The sequence below is a fragment of the Rattus norvegicus genome, chromosome 3 (genome assembly GCF_036323735.1).
Source record: "Rattus norvegicus strain BN/NHsdMcwi chromosome 3, GRCr8, whole genome shotgun sequence".
Taxonomy (NCBI): Eukaryota; Metazoa; Chordata; class Mammalia; order Rodentia; family Muridae; genus Rattus; species Rattus norvegicus.
The window spans coordinates 34,871,025-34,893,920 of NC_086021.1; the positions used below are offsets into that span (position 1 = coordinate 34,871,025).

Below are 22,896 nucleotides of genomic sequence, written 5' to 3' on the forward strand. Positions count from 1 at the left end.
CAGAACCCAGTGGCCTCCACAGTTGCTCAGGGTCAACTTTTGTTCTCTAGTGCTGAGATACAGCCTTTCTGCATGCGTTTCTCTTCTTCCAAGGGCTTTGGCAGCCTCTCTTCCCCATCACACCCTCAGCAGCTGGAGTGCAGGCAGTTTGGGCAGCATGTCTGCCACTCCAAGGCCTCACCACCCCCTCGGTGGGCAGAAGAGAGTGTGAGGAAGCACTGGGCTGGGAGAGAGCCTGCCTGGCTGTGTTCAGGAGTGTTCTGAGCCTGTTGTTGCTGCTGTTGCTGCTGCTGTTGCTGCTGTTGCTGCTGTTGCTGTTGCTGTTGTTGCTGCTGCTGCTGTTGCTGTTGCTGCTGTTGCTGTTGCTGTTGTTACTGTTATTGCTGTTGCTGTTGTTATTGCTGCTGTTGCTGCTGTTGCTGTTGCTGCTGTTGTTGCTGTTGCTGTTGTTGTGTGTGCATTATATTAAAAGGTGACATTGCTCTCATAACTTAATGCATAGGGGTTTTTCTCAGTGTATTAGGATGGACATTTTATTTATTTATTCATTTCATGTGCGCGTTGTTCTGCCTGCATATAGTCTGTATACCATAAGAGTAACTCACAGACAGCTATGAGTTGCCGTGTAGGTGCTGGGAATTGAACCCTGGTCCTCTGGAAAAGCAGCCAGTGCTCAGAACCTCTGAGCCACCTCTCCAGCCCTGATATCTTTTTCTGGTTTTGTTTTTGTTTGTTTTTTGAAACCAGTCTCACTGGATGGCACTGGCTGTCCTGGAACTCCCAAAGAATCACTTTACTGTTCTTGCATGCTTTGATGTTTCTAAGTTAGGATCCTGTGGGCATGCTCTCCAGGTGGAAGGTTCTGCCTGACTGTCTCCTGGGCTTCGTGGCGCCCTGGTGATGGCCCTTGTCCCTTTTTTACCATCTTTCTCTGCCTATTCTGCTGTTGCCACTTTGTCTTTCTTCGTGTCCTGAGTGAGTTGGAGATGGGTCTGTGATGATTCATCCCCAGTGCTCTTAGTTGAGGATGACAAGAAAGAACTTAGCCTCGGGTACACAGCACAGCAGCTCTGCAGTGAAGACAATCTGCAGAAAAGTTAGATTTGTCTAACCCAGTTGTTCTCAGCCTTCCTAACGCTGCCCCTCTTTAATACCCTTCCTCATGTTGTGGGGACCCCAACCATAGAATTATTTTGTTGCCACTTTATAAGTGTAATATTGCTACTGTTACGAATTGTAATACAAATATTTGTGTTTCTGGATGGGCTTAGGTGACCCCTGTGAAAGGGTTGTTTAACTCTCAAAAGGGTCAGGACCCACACACAGGAGAACTGTCGTAGAGCAAGGTCACATGAGGCTGTTCTTATGTCTTCCACTGGGTGGCAGTATGTGACTTCTGCATTTGCAAAAGCACTCTTACATTCCAACCTAGGAGTCACACCCTTACAGAACCCCTTGTCCCAAAGAAAGGCGAGTGGGGGTGGGGGGGTGGGTGTATGTCTTCTCTACAGGGTATTTTCGAGCTGATGCATCAGTGTGCACTTTACTCTGTTCTTTAAAAAACAAATTCCAGAGTCAAAGAAGCCATGTTCCTGTAGAGGAAGTTCCTGCAGAGAGGCACAGGGACCAGCGCACTGAGTTAGCAGGCCAGGGTCTGTGTTACCACAGTATGGCCTGCCTATTGGTTCCCATGTGTTGGGTCCTCCGGCCCCTTGGTTACTCTCTGTTGGTCTTGCCTGCCTGAGAGGCAGCCACCCACTGTTGTAGGATGTGGCAGCACAGGGTCAGCTGGAGCCTGGTACTCCCCTTCCTCTCCTCAGCTCTTCACCCATTGACTTGTCCCTTGGCCTTCACCACGACTCAGGCTTGTGTGGGTGCAGTGAGGTGGAGCAAGCCAGAGACTGCTGTTGAGTGTGGCTTCCAGAGAGGGTGCCCTTCATCTCTGGATCCCTTTGGCTGACCTTGAAGCTGCCTGAGTCCTGCCCCTTTCTTTCCCACCACATGCCGAGACTTCTCTCAGTCTACAGCTGTGAGGCGCCTGGGTGAGTCTTATAAGAGCGTGCAGTGGCTCTCTGTGCTCCAGCCTCCTGCCAAGATCTGCTAGCTGCTTGGTCCTGGAGTCTGCGGGATTCTTCCTTGCTCCAACTCTCTCAGGTGCCGTGACCTTGCAGCACTGGCTTGGGGATATGCTGATAACGTGATTGGCGGGGCTGCCTCTAGTCTTCCTTTTTTGCCTTCTGTTCCTGAGGGAAAGGCAGGAGAAATATTCTAAAGAGCCTTCCATTTTACGTCCACTTCAGAAACCTGTGGTGATTGGAGGACTTCAGGATGGGGGAGGCATGGCCTCATTCTGAGCGGCCTCTCCATAGAACGTGGTTTTAATTAACAGTGTCTCGGGGCTCTTTGGGTCACAGTGGCTTCAGAGCCCATTATTCCCATTATTAATAGAGTCTTTGTTATCGCTCTATGGCTGCGAAGACCACAGCAGCTCCTGCAGAGGAGAGCATTTGTTTGGGGCTGGCTTACAGTTTCATCATGACAAGGGCGTGGTGGCAGACATGGCAGCATGGCGCTGCAGAGCTACACCCTGATCTACAAGGGGAGAGAAGGGTCTAGTCTGGGCCTGGGCTGGGCCTTGACAACCTCCAGGTCCCCCGCCAGTGACACAGTTTCTCCAACAAGGCCACATTAATATGAGCCTATGGGGCCATTCTCACTCAAGCCACCACAAGCAGCTCTCTGCTCAGAGTGCCTCACTGGTGTGCAGAAGTGTTACCAGGCCACACAGCAATGTCTGTGCAGAATCCGAGTTGCAGGCCCTACCACAGCAACTACCAGGTTCTTTTGTTTTATGCATGCGTATTTGGCTGTGTATGCGTATATATATCATGTGCATGCCTGGTGCCCTGAGGCACTGGATCCCCTGGAGCTCGAGTTGACAGACTGAGCCACCACGTGGTTGTTGAGATTCAAACTCAGCTCCTCTTGAAGAGCAGTGAGTGCTCTTAACCTCAGAGTCGTCTCTCCAGCCAGGCCACCAAGTTGTTCACTGGTGCCTGCTCGTGAGGTGAGCCAGGCTTGTGTTCTCTAGAGTGTCTGTGATGATATAGCAAGTGTCGTATAGAGTCTCAGCCCCAGAGTGGAATGTAGAAAGTACATTTGGTGTGGTGGGTTATAAGCCATGTGTCAAAGGACAGCCGGCATCCGTGTTTACTGCCAGAGCACAAGTTGTGCTTTCAGTATAAAGTAAAGCATAGAAAATTCACGGTTGCCAGGTGAGCATGAGCTTCCTCGTTCTTAGCACCCTCAAAGGCCTGCAGAGGGGACACACCAGTGTGGGACTGCGGCAGAACTGCTTTGGTGTCGAAGGCCGGGGTAGAGCCTCGAAAGGCTGAATGTGGGCCCATGAAGGTTAGCAGCAGAGAGGTGTTCCTCACTACAGGACACTTTATTTCTGTTGTCTGCTTGTGTCAGTGACCTCCTGGCAAGGTGCTGTTTTACTCGGTGCGTCTACAGAAGCCTGTAGGATGCAGCATACCCGTGACTGTGCAGTGCTGAGATTCTTGCTTTCTCCCGAGTCCCTGCAGGTGCTGCTTCTCAGCCCTTGTCTGGGCGGTAGATCTATTTAATGTTTCTGACCTCGAGTGTGGACATTAAGTTGTTTGTCTGCTTTTCTTTCCAGTCTCTCTGCATGTATGTGTACACCACGGCATGCACGTGGAGGCCCTTAAGGAACCTTCAGTTATCAGTTCTGTGTAGCCCAGACCAGGGATCCTCTCCTGCCACTCGCTGGAGCAGCACTCTGCGATTGCGTCTGGGCCAGAGACTACATCAGCTTTCGTGTGCTCTGGGGACTCTGACTTCATGGCTCCCTGCCCTTCTGCTTGCTCAGCAGGTGCTTTACCCACTGAGCCTCAGGCGTTTATCATTTTTGAGTCAGGATTTTGCTCTGTCCCAGATTGGATCTCACTCTGTAGCCCAGGCTGGTCCAGAACTCATGATGATTCTCTACCTCAGCCCCACAAGTGCTGGGATTGCCGTGTCTGACTGTGTGAAGCTTTGTGTGTGATGTGTGGGGCTTGTGTCCACTAAGGCTCCTTGACAGCGTTCAAGACTCTGTCCTCCTGGGCTGTGATTTGAACAGTAACATGATCACAGTGTGAGACTCCTTGGCTTGCTCTTTCCTTGGGAAACTTCGAGGCATCCTTTTCCCTTCACTTGAAATGGAGAAGTCCTAGGAAGACCAGAGCCGCGACTCAGCCCAGGGTGGTGGGCCGGCAAGCTTATTGGAGCTGCACCAAGGAGTGTGGGTGGCTGGCAGGAAGAAGCCCTTTGTTTATGCCTTACTTAGGGGCAGTTGGGATCTCTGGGAGAGAAGAGGCCTTGAGCCCTCCACATGAGAGTCGCACAAGCCATCACTGTTCTGTGTCACAGCGATGTTTGTACCCAGCCCAGAGGAAACCATGCTCCTCCCAGCACTGAGTCCCACAATGATCGCTCGTAGCCCATGACATCTCACTCTGGCTATGCGCTGCCCCTCCACAGGGCCACACCTCATAGCAGCTCTGCTCTGCTCGCTTCTGTCCTGTGCTGAAGTACACAGGCAGCAGTAGACTTGAACTGCTGTCGCGGTCCAGTTCTGTGCTGTCCATACTTGGTTCCTATGGCTGTGCAGCCGTCAGCACCATCAGTTACCAGCTTTCTAAGTTCCCAAGTGAGATTCTGCCCCCACTCCTCTCACCAAGGCTCCTGATGGAGTGCCCCTTCCCTCACACACACCTTCTGCCTTTATGAGTTTGGCTGCTCCAGGACGCCATGTTAGTGGCACCTTTACTTTTTGTGTCCAGCTTGTTCCACTCAGTGAACTGTCCTGAGGTTGGTCCACGCCATAGCCAAGCCTGAGTGCCCTGGCCTCTTAATGCCGAATAATACGGCATGCTCTGTATGTGCCACTTTCTCTCAGCATCCCTGTGTCAGGGTGGCTTAAGTGTGATGAACGGTGCTGCTGTGAACTTGGGTACTCATACATACATTAAGGGACAGACGAGTTACACATGGAAGGAGGCCTAGGGCAACAGCCACGTGTCACCTCTGCTGTCTGTTGTGATTGTGAGCTTTACACGTGCTGTTCAGATCTACTCAGAAGTGGCATTTCTGAACCTCATAGTACCCGTGTCTGTCTGCCACAATGCCGGTGCCAGTGTACAGTTCTGCCAGGATTCCATGTTGGATTCTGACTGTCTCATCCCAGCACCTTCATCATTGAGGTGTTTGGTGTCAGAGATTGAAGACGCCTCTCAGTGCTCAGCACTCGCCCACTCAGCCTGTTTGTCATATGTTCCGGTTTCATCCTGTTGCTGTGAAAAAATACCCTGGGAAAAAAGCATTTAGGGTAGAAAGGAAATGTAGGTTTGGAGTTCCAGGTTATAGTCCATTATTGAGGAAAGTCAAGGCAGGAACTTAAAACACATTCACACTGAAGAGCAGAAAGAATCAACACATAGATTCTTGCTTGCTCGTTCTCAGCTAGACTGTTCTCTACCTCCTGCTAAGGGAATGGTGCCCCCTAGAGTGGCAGGGACTTCCTACATCAACTGACAGTCAAGAGATAATCTCCCACAGGCCAACCCAATCTAGACGATTCCCCACTGACTCTTCTTCCAGGTGTCAAGACCCACAAGAGATGATTGAACCCGTCGACCTTGTGAGATTTAGCATCACCATGGAAACAAGTCTTGGGGCATATCCCTGCGGGATTATCCACTAAAGTTAATTGAGGTGGGAAGACCCACCATCCCTGGCTGGGATTCAGATTGCATAGAAAGAGAAAGCAGGCTGAGCACCAGCATCGTCTCTCTCTGCTTCCTGGCTTCAGAAAGCAGTGTAACCAGGGGCCTGCCACCAGCCTTGCCTGCTGTGATGGACTGACCTTGTCCTGGAGCGGTTGCTTTTGTCAGGTGCTTTGTTGCAGCTACAAGACAGTAACTGCAGCGTTCTAGTGAGTGTGCAGTGCTATTTCACAACCCTTTCTCACGCGCACTTCTCTCATGCTTAGTGGTGACACGCCTATTTCCAGGACCTCTTGACCGTTAATATATCTTCTTTGGAAAGATGTCACTTCGTGTCATTTCCTCATGTTTTCAGTGGATCATGCTGTGTTTTCCATATGACTCTGTCCCCCAAGGATCCGTGTGCCGGGCCTGGTCCCCGACGTGATGCTCAGGAAATGGAATCTTTAGCATATGAGTCTGGTAGAAGGAGACCAGTGTTCTCAACTTCACAGGAACACAGTGTTTTATGTCTTTTTGGTTGGTTGGTTGGCTGGTTGGTTGATTTGCTTTTTACACTTGTATTTGTGCGTTTGTGCACATGTGTAGGGTTTAGAGGACAACAGGTGGGAGTCAGTTCTCTCCTACCATGTGGGTCGTGGGATTGAACTCCGGTCATCAGGCTTGGCTGCGCCTGTGCCCACTGAGCCATCTTACTGGCCAGAGCACTGTTAAAAGCTTGCCTGACACCCTCTTGAGTGCCTTTCCCATCCATATCACCCCTCCCTCCTTGGTGTGACTGCATCCGTTTTGAGTTATGTCTCAGAAGAGCGGTGTCAGGCTGTGGGAGCCCCAGATCAGGAGCCGCAGAACCTCTCTTCCTTTAGAGTTCTGACCTTGTGCTGCCCAGCTAGAGGCTGTTTGTGGGTTTGTTGTTCTTCCAGGGTCTCTGGCTTCCCCAGAGCAGTTGCTGCCCTTGAACCGGTAGGCAGCAGTGTCGGTAGACAGCAGGTCTGTTCTGCACATATGTAGCAGAGAGCTGAGAGTAGCAACTGCCATTCTGGAACTCTACTGCCATTCTGCGCTTACAGCAGAGGAGTTCAGTGACAGGTGCTGCTGGGGCACACGCCTACTGCACGTGTGGGGTATGCACGTAAGTGCGGATGCCCCTGGAGCTAAAGTTACTGGATGTTGTAGCTGCCTAATGTGGGTGCTGGGAACTGCATCCTCTGCAGAAGTAATGTGCTCTTGGCAGCTGAGTGGTTTCTCTAGCTCTCACACCGCCAGCCTAACTTCTTTTTCACTTTTTAAAGAAACAGGACCTCCAAGCACCCAGGCTAGCATCGACTCAACTGTGTAGTAAAGGCTGACCTTGAACTTCTGATCCTTCTGCCTCCATAACATCCCATGTTATGGGATTATATGCATGTACCACCACACCCATTTTTATGGATGCCGAGGACCAAATCCAGGGCTTTGTGCACACTACACAAACTGAGCAACTCAGCTGTACCCCATGCTTTTATAAATAGAAGTGTATTGGCGGGGGCCCTGGCTGGCCGAGCCTGAGGTGGCAGCGCTGAGTAGTTGCAGAGGGTTTGGATCTACAGAGTCTAACATCTGCCCTCCCCTGCCTAGTGTGCCACCCAGCTACTCTAGACATTGAGTATGTCATGTCTCAGACCGCATATGGCATGTCCTAGTAATGACTGCTGGCAGGTCTTGGTACTTGAGCATAAGCCATGGCTTTAGGGGTTTGTAAGCACAATTGTCCCCATCTCCTTCACTTTAGTGTCTCTCTGTGACAGGCTTGTCCAGCCTCAGTTTTCACTTTCCAAGTAGGAGCCATATTGTGAGTGAGTGAGTGAGTGAGTAATGTTGCTAGAGGAAGCCTAGAGACTCCAACTAGAAGCCCTCAGGAAAAGAAGGAGCTCCCTGCCATATCTGTTAATAAGCACGCACCCCCACGCCCCGCTGTGGAGAAGCCCTGGACCTAGGTGTGGCCTGGCTGAGTCTCTGCCTTCCTTTGTCTGCACTGCTGCTGGCTGTTGGATCCCTACCACCTACAGCAGGGGTTTTAGGAGAGAAGAGACAAAGAAGTGAATTTCTTGTCACCTTCCTTTTGTCCTGTGTCACTAAGGACATCCGAGCACACTGGCCAGAGGTCTAGAGCTGCTCCCCTAGGTGCTCACAGCCTCCTGCAGACACCTTCTTTCCCAGTGCTGTCCCTGGAATGTGCCTGTCTCTCTTGCAGCACACAGTGGCGCCCAGAAAAGCCTCAGAGGGTTCTGCCCTCCTCTCAGGACCACCTCACCTGCAGCAGTTGTCTGCACAGCGTCTGCCAGTGCCTCCCAAGGGCTCTTGGGCAGCTGGGACTTCCACATGCTCTCAAAGGGTTCAGGACTCTAGAAAAATCTAAAGCACAGCTCAGAGGGACTGATAGAACAGCCATATTTAATATGTTATTCACCAAAAGTTACGTTTTTGTTTTCTACCTCAGACACACCACTCAAAATTCCTGAATTGTTACCAACTCATCTTCCAATACTGTGAAATAATTAATCTCTTGCTTAATAAGTAATGCTATCCCAAGGTCATGCAAGACACAGCCCAGAGCTCAGGGGCTTCTCACAGCGTAGACTGAGATGCACTGCTTCATTAAGTATCAGGAACTCACTGTGCACACATTATGGTAGCTGCCCATCATAGCCTGCTTCTACCCTGGGCTGCTGGCATGTCTCGGGACTGCTTCCCGACTGACTGCTGCAGTCGTCCAGAAAGGTCAGGGTTTCTTACCTGGAGAGTGTCACCTGCAGTGGTGGCCTGTATTATCAAGCTAGCAGCAATGTGACCTTTGTCCATGCTCACTGCTGGTTGTGTCTGTGGTGGAGACCTGGGCATATCCGTCATCACATGTGCTCAGGCTTGGCTGCAGTCTCTACTGTAGTGTCCATCTGATGTGCTCATGGACTTGAGCTGCACACTGTGTGCTGGAGAGAGCAGAGCTCACAGCCAGTCTGGACCAGCCCTCCGTGCCCCTCCTTGAGCCGTGCTGAGGATGGGAGTCGGAGGGAAGAAGGAAGAGGAAAGAATCATGATGTTTCCCCTGCCCGCTGGTCTTTGGGCTTTTGAATTTTCGTTTATTTATTTTTTGCAGCAGGTTGCTCAACCTGAACTTCTAGACTCCAGATTTTCCCCTCAGCCTCCTAAGAAACTAGGGCCTCTATAGGCCTGAGCTACCTGTCTCGCTGGCCCACTTTCATTTCTGTGATTGACGGTATGGTCTGGGGCAGAACAAGATGCGTACACTAGTAGTGGCTCAGCTCATTTGCCTGTGGTGTCTCTTGGGCTATTGCTTTAAATGCATGCAGGAGCGATTGGGATCACTTTTTACATGGCTCCAGGCTTAAAGAGGAAAGTATCCTATGCTGTGAAGGCTACAGAGCCCCCATTAACACTTGGAGGCCAGTGTTGTCTCAGATCTCTGGCCTGTGGCCTCTCTCTCTGCTCACAGGGATGGGCGATGGGGAGGCTGCGTGCACAGGGAGTTCCTCTGCGGAGGGGTGAGCTTGAGCTGCCACTGCAGCAGAAACTCCTCCCTCAGATCCGCACTGCAGTGAGGAGCAGGAAGTTCTTAAGCCTGAGGCTTTCTTTACACAGAGGCAAAAGCTTTCAGAAGCCATCCTGGGCCCCACAAGTCACTAACTGATGCTGAGAATGGCGCTGGCAGTCACCAGCAGGAACTGTGATAGCAGCGGGTCAGAAGCTGGAGCTGTCTTCCTCTTACTGTGGAGTGTAGGTGGAGAGAGCTTGGTGCTCAGGGAAGTGGCCTTGAGTTTGAGGCCTGGCTCCTCCACTTCAAGGCTGTGTATGGCTAGCCTTCACTGGGCCAGATGGCTCGTCCCAGACACATCACTGACAGTATAGCTTTCTACTCAAAGGAGCCTGTGAGGTGAAGCAGAAAAAATGGCAGTGCCTGTATCACTCCATAGACGGTGACAATCAAGGTGATGCTTACTGTCTTTGGATAGTTTCAAAACTGTCAGAGGAAGTGAGCTGGGGGCAGGTGTGATCTGTCTGTCTCTGGTCCTCTTGGGTGTTTTGTTTTAAGATTTGAAGAAAAAGTTATTTCTATTTAACTTTTATAACTTGGGGGTGGGGTGTGTGGTGTGCACATGCATGCAGAGCCTGAGGACCAGAAGATGGGCTCAGATCCCTGGACTTGGAGCCAACCGATGTGGGTACCAGCAGCCAAGCTTGAGTCCTCTGCGAGAGCAGCATACACTCCACCTTCCCACCCCCTTTTAGCAACAGCTTGTAATCGGTTGACGACTTCATATGTGTCTATAGTATATTTTGGTTACATTCTCCCCCCACTCCTTCTGGCACCCTTAGGACTTCCCCTTCCTTTCATGTGGCTTATTTTTTAATGATGTGCGTGTGCTTGGGTAGTTGTGACGCTGAGCAGGTACCCTCTTTGAATCTATCCTCTTTTCCATCTCTGGGTCCCAGAGACCCACCTCCTGAGCCTTCCTGTCAGTCCCCAGCCACGTTTCATCAGGATTGCCTGCTGTGGCGTGCTGTGGGGTTATTTCTAGGGTTATGGGCAGCTCACCAGCAGCTGCCTGGTGAGAAGTGGCTCCCGCTCCCCTTCCCAAGTGGCTGCCACATGCTCTTTGGTTTTCATGGTCACATGGCTGGGTAGGAGGTGGCAGTCTGGGAAGGGCAGCAGCACCTCCCCTGTGCATTGGCAGGAAGAAAGGAGCCTTGCCAAGCTGTAGGCTTGGCTGTGGCCCATCTCCTTGAGTGGGAAGAAAAGTACCTGTGCCCTCCCTGGGGAGATCACTTCTGGAGCTGTAGCCATGTTGCTTGATCCTTCCCAGTTGGGCCCAGGCTAGAGTCCAGAAGAGCCCTTCAATTTCTGCCAGGTTGTAGTAGCACACACCATTAATCCCAACACAGGCAGAGGCAGGCAGGTCTCTGAGTTCAGGGGCCAGCCTGATCTACAGACCAGGACAGCCAGGGCTACACAGAGAAACCCTGTCTTAAAACTGAGCAGGTCTCTGAGTTCAGGGGCCAGCCTGATCTACAGACCAGGACAGCCAGGGCTACACAGAGAAACCCTGTCTTAAAACTGAGCAAAATACTAGAACTAATGAAGCTCTGGGCCAGTCTGGTGCTCACTGAACAGGATCCTCTGGCCTAATGAGGCTTCCCGCCAGATGAGGAGCACAGGGCCAGGAGAAGGATGCATGGGCTGGGGCAGGCATGTGGAGTTACAGTGGTGTGACTGGGGGCTCCTGACTCCTAACCATAGTGTTTTCCTTCTTGCCTCCTCATTCTTTGACCATATTTGCTGTGCCAGCGTGGCATAGTCAGGAATAGCCAGCTTAGCCTCCGCAAGCTTGCACTCCCATGAGAGCCTAGCTTTGGAAGAGAAGAAAGGGAAGCCTGGGACTCCAGGCTACAGCCCTCTGCCTGCTGCTTTTCTCATGATGCCGGGAGGCTTCCCTTTGTGACTGCACCTCCTCTGCTGTCAGTTCCATGCGAGGCAGCACTGTTTCCCGGAGAGCCTGGGCGTGCGGGTAGTCCCAGGTTCACATCTGCTCCAGTGTTACTCGAGTCTGATTTTCTACCAGTCATAGTGGCCACCTTGGATGCAGTCTAGCTCCTTCTGATAAATAGTGTAAGTGCATCCAGGTGCTGAGTGGGAGCCATTTGTTCCCTGTATTGTCCTGTTGGCTATCCCAGTAACCCTAAGGCTAGCTATTATTGTTCCTGCCTTAACAGATGAACACTGACATTCAGACCAGGAGGGTAGGTGATTTGCCTGCTATCACATGAGTAACAGGCAGCAGAATTGAGGTTTGAACCCTGGCCATACAGCTGCACTGGGCCTGGAACTGTTGAATATTCTCCTTTCCTCTTCAACTCCACTTACGCTTAGCAGGGCAGAGTGTGTCAAGGATGGCTAGAAAGAACTAATTAACAGGACTGTAGCTCTGAGATCCAGCCCCACCAGAGCAGGAAACCCAGCCAGGGGTCCGAGAGGCTTCATCCCTGCCAGCCACAGTGCTAAGTAATGTCATGGAATTAGCAATGATGTCATCATGATCTAGGAAATAGCCCAGAGCTCTTCACATTCTCCAAGACCCATTTGTCATCCCTAGGAGTGCTGGGTAGCACGATGCTGTTCTGTAGTGGACCCTTCTGGTGTAGCCTGTCTCCCTTCAGAAAGTGTCTGTAGCTTGGAGTATGACATCATGGCTTATGGTGCTGGGCGGGGGTGGGGGGTGGGAGGGTGGGGATGCTCATGTGTTATTCTGCTCTTACTCCCCATAATTAGCCCACTAAGACCTGCAGGACCTCAGCCTCTCCTCATGGCCCTTTCCTTCATAGTTTGCTATAGGACTCCTTATTAGTCTCTGCTCTTTTCCACCAGCCACAGTATCTGGATGGACATGCAGCTTGCTGCCCTGACCTAAGTGTCAGCCTAAGAGTCCCATGGGCTCCTACGATTGGTTTTCTTTGTTTAAACTCCCGGGGGCACTCAGAATCAGTAAGGACAAGTTCACAGTCTTGTCTTCACCTTGCTTTACTCTGTCTATCCCTGTCGCCAGCCTCCTCAAGGTCCAGCATGCTGAGCCCCTCTCTTGCCTGTCCGTAAGGCTGTCCCACAGGGAGGGAGAGAATCAGTGGCTGCCCTGATGACAGGCTGTAGGACCCTCCAGCTTTGGCCTACTCTGCTGCAGAGTGTGGAGAGAGCCGGCCCTGTCATGGAAGCAGGAGATGGAGAGCAGTGTATGTGGGTGAAACCCAAGGCCTAGGACACTCTGATTCACCTAGTATGTCTCAAACGTAGCATCTGTCCTCAGGAACACCCCTCCCAGCCTCTAAGTGGGGTGTCCCTGACAGCAGGGAGGAGGCTGCATCTGCCTAGAGTACTGCTTGTACCCAGTGCCTGGTGCAAGTCAGGCACTCACTCACTCAGTATTGAGGATAACAAAGGGGGAGACCCAGAGAGTTTAGTGTTAAACAAAACAGCAACAAAGAAACAACACGATTCTCAGAGATGTAGATGAGAGCGTTGGGCAATCTGCCAGTTCTACCCTGTGCTTGCTGGGTATATGCACTTGTATGAACATGTGTATGTACATGTATACACATACACATACATGAGCACGCGCGCACACACACACACACACACACACACACACACACACACACACACACACAAAGACAATGCGTCTCTGGACTTAGTAATCATTAGGATCTCCGGAATTTCTGTGGGCATCCTAAGCTTGATTGCCTCCCCCCCACACACACACTAATCACGAGCTAGAGGAGAGAGGAAGAGGAAATTTGAATGTCTGCCACCCACAGTCCCATTCTTAAACTGAATCAGTAATTGAATGCTATTAAGAAAAATTAATCTGCCTCCTGCAGGAAGTCTATGATGGATGAAAGGGTTGCGGACGGGGAGGGAGCCAGGCTGCCCTCTACCGGCATCAATATTTCATAGCCACAGGCAGTGTCAGGAAGCTGCATGTCTGGGTTCAGCTGACCTTGAGTGTTCTTCAAGGTAGGGCTTACTGAGGGAGTCTGATTTCAGAGGACTACGGTGAAGCCCACCGTAAGAGAAACCGAATGCGCCTGGGCGGCCACCCCTCTCAGCTGCAGTGTAGAGCTGGACCTCAACCACAGCACCGGTTTTTGCTCATAGCCGCCCATCTTCTGCTTGTGGCCTGGGGGAGGGAGGTGAATTACCACCTCTGCACTGCACTGAGAGGGCAGCAACAGATGGGATAAGATGTTAAAAATGGAGGAAGTTCTGGCATGACTATGTCTCCAAAAGGATGGATGGAAGTTAGAGGGCAGGACGGAGGGACAGTGAATGGCTGGAGAAAAGAAGGTAATGTGTTTTCACTCTCCTCTTTGCAGCTGCCATTAACCTAGCAAAGCTGAAGCTTTTCAGACATTACTACGTCCTGGTGAGTGACATCCAAACAAACGAAGGCCCAAAACTGTAAATAGGATCAGCCAGCGAACCTGGTGACATCTGCAGCCACTGTGCCTGGACTGTCAGCTGCCCCCAACCTCACATCTCTTCTCTGAAAGTGAAAAATCTGGGTTGCTTTGAGCCCGTTAGAAGTGGCTTTAACTGCTCAGAAAAGTAGCGGGTGCACTTGACATGCAGAGCCGTGGGATATCTCAGACCCTTGGAGACCAATGTAGTGTTTGATCCCCAAGGGCACCTCTAGGCCTAGCCCAGACCCAGCCATTCCCAGCTTGCCAGCACTTAGGAAAGTGGATGCACCCTTGTGCTCTTCTGCAGGCCCCCACATGGAGCTGCTGAGTCTGTACCACTTCCTCCAGTTGCCAGGCAGGAAACTAGGTTTTTTTTTTTTAGGGATATATTCCTTAAAAACAGAAAATTGAGGCTGATTTTGTTTTAGGGGTTTTGTTTTTGTTTTTTTCTTTGAGAGAGGATCTCATTGAGTTGCCCCAGTTAACCTCCACTGCCCCAGCCTCCCAAGTCTGGGATTAAAGGTGTGCACCATTGCATCCAGCATGTCTATGATAGACACAAAGCCCTGTGGTGCGAGCACAGAGTGTAATCTCCTGGTGCTGCCTTGACTCCTACAAGGAAGCTGGACAGCTCTGTCCAAGCAAACAAATGTTCTGTTCTGTGGACGTGGACTTTGTAGCATCATCACAGCTGGTGTCACAGCATTTCCTGATGTCTATGACAATACAGAGGAGACCCCAGTGGTCTAGTGTCCTGTGGTCTCCTGGTTAAGGCCGTGTCACAGGGTGGCCAGAGGAAGGTTAGAGTGTGGGCTTGCTATGTCCTGGAGTGTGGGACTTCTCACTGTATCTGCATGTTCCCTGTGCGACATTTTGCTGTAGCTGCTAGGAACTGCCCCCAAGCCTGGGGGTGAAAAGATTGCCCTGGGAGACTGAGACAGAGGGCCTGAGTATGGGTGGTGAGAAACAGAGCAGCCATACTAAAGGAGCTAGCTTCCCAGGGTGGGTGTGGTCGGTGTCTTAGCCACAGCGAGGGAGACTTGCATAACAGAGCACCTGCTTCCCCTGTTGACTTGGTAACCAGGGCCGTGGACCACATACATCTATTGCACATCTTTGCAGTTAATCAGTGGCAGAACGTGGCACTCCAATCTCTGCTCTCCTCTGTTCTGCAGATCGTGTGCTACATCTACTTCACCAGGATCATCGCCTTTCTTCTCAAGTTCGCTGTTCCCTTCCAGTGGAAGTGGCTCTACCAGGTCTGCCGTTCTCGGGGGACAGTTTGGAGGGTTTATGTCTGAGGGTCATGCCTTGGGGTATAGCTTAAGATGGTGTCTGACCTGCCTGGGAATGACTGCTACGACCTCCATCTCCTCTGCTCTCCAGATACGATGATCTGTGTGCCCAGAGCTGCTGGGCTACTTGATAAATCTGGATGTAATTGCGTTATTGATTAATTCTAAGTCTTTGAAGAGAAAAGCCTCAAGCAGAGAGAGTGAGATTTGTCCTGTGTAATTAGAATTTATCCACCTTTGCCTTCAGCCAAAGAGCTTGATGGTTTTCAATCTAGTCCTTGCTTTAAGGATTTGTTTTTGTTTTTATTTTTGGGGTTTTGGACCCAAAATTTATTTTTATATATATTCTATATATATAAAATACTAAGATACTAGAGCTGGTCACCAAGGCTGCATATATATTCTGACCTTTGTTCTTGTGGCTAGAAAGATGACTCTAAGGACACTTGCTGTTCTACCAGAGGACTAGAGTTTAGTTTCCCGCAGCAGTGTGGGGTGGGTGACTCACAATGCCACATGAGTCCAGCTCCAGGGGAGCCAACGCCCTATTCTGGCCTGTGCAGTCACTGGCATCCAAGTGTTCAAACACAGACGAACACACTTACACATAAATAAAGAATAAAGTAACAGTCTTTTTTTTATAGGCAGGATTCATTTACTGGAGTCCCTACCTACCCTGTGACTCTTGTTCTTGGCTGAGAGATGGCTCAGCTGGTAGAGGCGCCTGACACCAGCACTGGTGACCTGAGGTGGCCCCTTAGGACCCACATGCTGGAAGGAGAATTGCACTCCCATAAGTTAGTTGTCCTCTGACCTCCACATTCAACTCCACGGTGTACACAACACACACACACACACACACACACACACACACACACACCATAAGTTAGTTGTCCTCTGACCTCCACATTCAACTCCACGGTGTACACAACACACACACACACACACACACACACACACATACACACACACCCCAGTAGAATGGAGAAGGTACAAAGTGAGTAAGTGTGATGGCACACACTACTGTCCAGCATTTGGGAAGCTGACACAGAGGTGGTGAGTTCAAGGCCAGCCTAGGTTTCACAGCAAGACGTTCTCATCATTTTTTTTTTTTTTTTTTTTTTTGGTTCTTTTTTTCGGAGCTGGGGACCGAACCGAGGGCCTTGCGCTTCCTAGGCAAGCGCTCTACCACTGAGCTAAATCCCCAACCCCCGTTCTCATCATTTTTAAAAAAAAGAGTGGGTTCCCCTGGAGAAGCTCGGTGTCTCCTCTGGCCTTGCTCTTGGCGTAGATCCCCGCAGACCTGAGGAAGTGCTCAGGAGCAGATGCCTGCAGCCTGGTGGAAAACGGCGTGGAGACCAGGAGAGGCAAGAGCTTGTTTACTTCTGTTGCTTTCTGAAGAGAGGCGTTGCTAATCCTTTTATTTGTGGGTGGATTTTAAATTTGCAGCTGCTGGATGAAACAGCCACACTGGTGTTCTTTGTCCTGACGGGGTATAAATTTCGCCCAGCTTCAGATAACCCCTACCTGCAGCTCTCTCAGGAAGAAGATGACCTGGAGATGGAGTCTGTGTAAGCTGCCCTTCCCTTCCCTTCCTCCCTCCCTTCTGCCGAGCTGAAAGGCTTGGTATGCAGTGGGCCCCCTGCTCTCAGCATCCTGCCTTTGGAGGTGGTGCCTCTATATTTAGTAGAAGGATAGGGACACTGGAGCCCCTGGTGTGCTTAGCTTAGTTTGAAGTGCAGTGTCTGCCAGCCATTGCTCAGTCTTGTCAGGAAAAATCAGAACTCACCATCTTATTACGTGTCATTGGAGCAGCTCCCAGTGACCCAGTGGCAGGAGCTGGAAGTGTTCTGGGCCAGTTTAAAATGGGCTATCCGGCTGCTATCATTGCTACTGGTATTTGAAATTGGAATCTTCTGTGTCACCAAAGATTGACAGCAGACAGCACCTCCAACCAGCATCTGAGTGACAGGCAGGGTTAGGGTTAGGTTCAGGAAGCAGTTGTTGTCCAGATGGATCATAACCCACTGTCCTGCACTTTTGCCTTTCTCCTCTCCACAACTCAGAGGCTGAGGTAGAGCCCAGGCTGGGCTGGCAGGCACATCAGGCCCCATAGAGCAGCTCTTGGTACTGGCTGTCCCACTAGGGCAGTGAGTGCAAGGCAGCTCCAGGGATGGGCCCTGAGCCAGTCTCACTCCCCATGCAGCAATACCATTTCCACACGGGAAGGAGGAGGGACAGTCATTGCACGGGGCTGTAGGAAGAGGTACAGATACAGGTCAGCTGCTGGTCTTCCTACCTTTCCCTGCAACACGCCCGCTGTGGGGCTGAGTGACTGGGTCACTGTGCCCTCCACTGAGCTGAACTGGGAAGAGCTCCTGTGGGAGCTGTGCCCCCATGTTCTGTCGTGTGTGTCTCACGGCAGTGATTTATGTTTTGAGACAGGGTCTCACTGTGTAGCCCTGGCTAGCCTAGAACTCTTTATATAGATCAGGCTAGCCTAGAACTCTTTATATAGATCGGGCTAGCCTTGAACTCTCAGAGATACACCTGTCTTTCTCCCCAGTGCTGAGATGAAAAGTGAGCCACCATGCCTGACCTTTGTGGTGCCGTTTGAAGTTTTCCTTTGGTGTCAGTCTGAGAATGGTGAACTTTATGACATGGGTCTGAGCACGTTTGTTCCTGAGGAAGGAACAGGAGGTGCAGACTCCAGCCTTGTAACTGAAGAGCAGATTCTGCACTTTGGCAAGGCAGAGGCCGGGGAAATGTTGGAGATGGAGATAACCTGTTGGTGGTCTCAGTTTACCCTCCTGTGACAAGGAACCAGGTGTATGCTGGGTGTTTCCTGGGGCTTTGTGGAGCCAAAGCATGGGAGTGACAGGAGTGCTCTGGTGGCAGAGAGGCTGTGTGCTTAGCAGTATGCAGGGTTATTTATCTAGAGCCCTGGCAGGGAGCCCCAGTGCAGTCTGGGCTCTGAGGTGAAAGGAAGCAGGAGCTAAGGAGCTGATGGAGGCCTTAACTCAGTAAGGACACTGGACTGGGATCACTGGGACATAGGGTGGGGCTGAGCCCACCACAAAGACCTTATCTAGTGTATACAAGGCTCTGGTTCCTTCTCTAGCACTAAGGAAGGAGAGAAGGAGAGAGGCAGGCAAGAAAGAAGGAACTATTGAGAAAGCTCTGGACAGTGAGAAGACAGAACAGACCCCCATGGCCCTGCTGCCTACCACCTCCGCCAGCAGCACTCTCCTTCTGTAGTGAGCTGTGGGCTTAGTGTGGCTCTCAGACAAGTGAATGGTGCAGCACCTTCTTGATGGCACCTCTTAAGTCCTCCAGAAATAACTTTTCCCAGAGGCAAGCAGAACCTGGCCTCAGAAGGTCTTCAGCTCTGTAAAACATCAGCCACATTGGATGTTTGCCTTCTATAAAAGCAACCAGGTCTGATCCTACCACAGAAGACACTCCAGCTTGTGCAAGAACTCTGTCCTGTGCCCTGTACCCTCCTTTCACACCCTCAGAGCAAGTCCACAGCCTTCCTGACAAGCCCCAAGGGTGCACTAGCCTCCACCTGACTCCTACTTGTGTGCCCAAGCCCTGTGTCTGTGCTCCTCTGCTTGGGAACCAACATCAAGGACCGGCTTCCATCCTTGTGCTGCCCCCCACCCCCACTTGCCTGTGGTGCCTGTGTGGCTGTCACCCCATAAGTCGTATGGCTTTCTGTTCACCTGGGAAGGAAGTAACAGGGGTTTGCTCTCTCTTCCTGTTTCTTTTACATTTCTCCTTGAGCCTACCAATTTTGGTTGCAAACTTCATTGTAAAACAAAAACAGTAAGTTAAAAGTATTTGGGAGACTTTCACCAGCTTGGTAGTGTCTGCCACGCTGCACATGCTTACGATCTGATGGTTTCTGACCTGGTGGGGAGGGCAGAGAGGGCTCCAAGTCTCCCCGTGCTCCCCTTCCACAGAGGAGACAGGAGAATCGGATGCCCAGCATCCTCTTACCCAGGCCTCTCACAGTGCAACCCTCCAAGTATGTAGTAGGCAAAGAAACAGATGTGGCATCATGGGCAGCTTCAGCCAAGCTGAGTGAAGAACTTCATTCATTCTAGACTGGGTTTGGGGCCATGATGGGGTCTCTCAGGGAAGGGGGACAGATAATGAAGAGACAGTGTGGGTCCCCAGCACCTTTCTGTCCTCTGTACACTACTGGCTGGCTCTGTGGACTGTGCTGCTCAAACCTGCTTAGGAGCCGTGACCCCCTTTCTGTCCCAGTGGCCATCGCTTAATCTGCGCGTTCTAGAGCTCCTTCCTACGCAGGGGCTGTAAGAACAGGCTGGTGACTGGTTTAGGCTATTGGGCAGATGTTGTGTTTGTGTGGAAACGGGACACGTGGTGCAGTGTCTGCAGCCTGACGGCGCTGCACTCCATGTGATCCATCCACCCAGGCCCAGCAGCAGCACTGGGAAGCTGGCTAGGCCCTCCCTGTCCTCAGAGGGTGGGCAAGCATCTCATGGACCCAGCCTTAGTGTCAGTTGCCCATCTTGGTGTCACTGCCCTGCTCTGTGGGCTGCTCTCTTGCCTTTCCTTTCTGCACATTGTCAGGGCTGCAGGATCACCCTAGACTGCTTGTGAAGTCTAGACTCTGTCCTGCTCGGAGGGAGCCCAGCCCAGCAGTGTGGTGGGCCAAGAGCTTGGAAGCCTAAGTGAAGGATGACATTGAGCTGGCAGCTAGGGAGGGGCAGAAGAGAGAGGGGCATGGGGTGGCTGTGCAGAGAGCTGGGCCAGGCAGAGCAGTATGGACTCCTCCCACCCACGGGCTTCTTAGAATGGCTGGGAACAGCAGACCATGAGGAAGTAGTGTTAACTGTCCATGGTAGGCAGCCTGTCCAAGTGTGTGGTTCTGTCCTGTGCCTCGAGAATGACTGTGTCTGCCCCTCTAGTTAGCTTTCTTTTCTGACTGTCCTGTCCCCATGATGTTGACATGAGTGTGGCCACTGTAGTGAGGGAGAGAGAGAAGTTAATGTTAGCAGTGATGACAACTTGATCAGGCTTGTGGGGTGGCTCTGGAAGGTAAGAATTCACCACCATACTTATACTCAGAACGATCAAGACACCTGGCCAGTAGCACACAGCAGGGGCGGGGGAGGCCAGGTTCCCACCTTGGTCTAGAGTCCCCTACTATGGGTTCTGGGTCACCTGACACTTGTTGTCTTGTTCAGAGTGACGACGTCAGGAGTAATGGAGAACATGAAGAAGGTGAAGAAAGTGAGCAATGGTGCTGTGGAGCCCCAGGGCAGCTGGGAAGGCACCGCGTGACAGCGCAGCTGAGGACCGCAGGCCGTCAATGAACCTAGCTTATCCATAGCCCTATCAGTGAGCACGCCTGTTCCTGACAGACGATGGCATCTCCCAGCAGCAACACCCCGGCGCTCAGCACCATGGCCGAGCCGAGTGCTATGGACACACACTTTTGTACTCTTAGGGATCTGGATTGAGGTGGGCTACAGGCAGTGAGGACTGCCCTCAGTGAGGGCGGAGGCTTAGAGGAGGAGTAAAGACTGTCTGTCTGATTTACCTTGCTAATTGGGAGCCTGGGTCTGTGCAGGGGAGCCCCCAGTGGCTGCTACTCAGAAAGGCTGTGGGTGTGGCACGGGTCTGCCACTCGCTGGTCACAGTTCTGTGGAGGCTGGGAGGATGTGACTCACTGCTTGGCCTAGCATTTACGAGGCTTTGGGTTCAATTCCTAGTGCCAGGGTGGGGGGAAAAGAAGTTACTTTGGGACTAGTCAGGTATCTACCAAGGGCACAGAGAAGAGAAAGAGATTGTCAGCCTTTGGGAACAAGAACAACAGAAATGATTGAAATTCTTTTAAATAGCCAATAAACCCCTAGGTGGCAGAAGACACCTGTCCAGGGTCACTGGCCCCCAGGCACCACTCTAAATGTCCCTGCCCCTGATGTGACCTACAACAGTGGTGCTAGAGGCCAGAGGGAGGGAGGGAGGGGGCCTGTTACATGGCTGGCTGCAGGGGAGAAGAGCCTTGGCTCTCCAGAAGTGTTCTCCAGTTGGCTCTCAGGACTCCATCCCCTGGCTGCCTGCCCAGAGCAGCCGCCTGGCTTCCTCTCCTTCCACCTGTGTCTTCTGATCCGAGAAAACAGTTTTCCTGAAGGAGCAGCCGAGGACAGAAAGGGTAGTCTCTAAACAAACACTTAGGTTAAGCATCTTCCACAGCTCGCATGGGCCAGGCAGGACCTCTGAGCCTCAGCTATAGTCCAAGCATGCGTGAAGGAAGTGTTTGAGCCACTCATGCTCAGAGACCTGAGGCAGCCGGGTCTGCTCAGAGCTTGGACAGGGACACCAGCGGCACCTGCGGAAGGCCTGTGAGGGGCCACAGGAGACCAGCTCAGCACCTCAGAGCTGCTGCCTGCCCAGAACTGGCGGGCGAGTTGCACCTTCAAGGAACAGGCACTTCCGGGAGGGGGGTGAGTTACTCCACCTCCCAGTGCAGAAGACAAAGGTCTGGTCTCCACACCACACCCCAAGTCCCTGTCCTGTGCCACCAGTGAGAAGCTGCTGTCTGCTGCCCTAGCAGGTCCGTCACTACCGCAGGTGCTCCATCTTGAGAAAGGTCGACAGGCCTGAAGGATCCACCTAAAGGACCTTTTTCTCCTGTTTTGTTTGCTTTGTTTATACTTGTTTAAAGTATGTGGTGGGAAGGGAGTGTCGAGGAGACAAGGTGTTAATGCTTTGTCTTCTGCACATAAGCACTCCTCCAGCACTGCAGAAGTGTGTCCCTGTGGTGACTCTAAGCCACAGCTGTCCCTCAGAGGGCGCGATCTTTATGGAAGGAGCCTCCTTTCACTTGCTGGGTTTTAATAAGGCCACTCTGACAGAGAGCAGAGGGAGCTGTGTACAACCCAGCCACAGAGCTCTCTGGGTGCACAGCTGAGCGGCTATGGGAGACAGCCCGCTCCTTCCAGAGCATGGGTGCACAGGCAGGGAGGTGTGCTACAGCAGCGGCCCTCCCAAGTCCTGCCCTGTGACTGCTGTAGGTGGGAAGCCAGGCATGTTGGGGGTTGTGGTGGGGAGGGGGGATCAGAAGCCTAACATGGGGCTGGGAAGAACTGGCCTGGTGCCCAGGCTGTGGAAAGGAAAACTCCCAGCCCTCAGCATGCACTGTAAGGTGTCTGTCTCATCTGCATCGCTTGAGAGCTGGGAGCCCGCATTCAGCAGTGTCCTTGGGTAGAGGAGTCTGATTGGCATCCAGCCGCCCCAGTTCATGAGCTGCCCTCTGCAGCCTTGAGTCTTAGCCTACCCAGCTCCACAACCGTGTTTGAGTGGTGAAGCCCTTGTGTTGGAGGGGCTGAGCAGAAATGGGGTGTACATTGCACTGCCACTGTGGTATTAATAGCTCTGTGTTGTGTCCCCACCCCCACCCCCCATCTTCTGCCTGCGTGAGGTATCCATACTTGTTTTGAGAGTGCTGTGGACTGGAAGCTGTGGGCTGTGACATTTAATAAAGTGTGGATTTTGTTAGATAATTATTTCTTGGACAACAGGAACAAGTGTTCAGCTCTGAATTCTGGCTCTTAATAAGACTCAGCCTCTTGTATTTGAATAGCGCAATATAGTCTAATGTTTAGCCTGGCTGGGGTTCATTCTCTCTAGAGGAACAGCTCACTCCAGGGTCAAAGATCCTGCCTCACATCAGGCCTGAGTCTTTAGTTTTCCTTCAGAAACCACTTCAGAGTAAAATACCTAAGTGCTCCCCACTCTCCAGCCCCCAGCCTGCATAGCCAGCCAGG

General features: G+C 51.7%; 1 protein-coding gene across 1 annotated transcript in view; it reads left to right on the forward strand.

Annotated features, from left to right (window-relative positions):
* The window catches only part of Gpr107 (G protein-coupled receptor 107), a 61,231-nt gene extending 38,563 nt beyond the window's left edge, over positions 1-22,668 (forward strand). The window contains exons 15-18 of the mRNA NM_001107828.1: positions 13,710-13,759; positions 14,972-15,055; positions 16,541-16,662; positions 20,311-22,668. Of these exons, the coding sequence (NP_001101298.1) occupies positions 13,710-13,759; positions 14,972-15,055; positions 16,541-16,662; positions 20,311-20,407 (353 nt within the window). The 3' untranslated portion in view covers positions 20,408-22,668. The remainder of the gene's footprint in view (positions 1-13,709; positions 13,760-14,971; positions 15,056-16,540; positions 16,663-20,310) is intronic.
* The last annotated feature ends 228 nt before the right edge of the window (positions 22,669-22,896 follow it).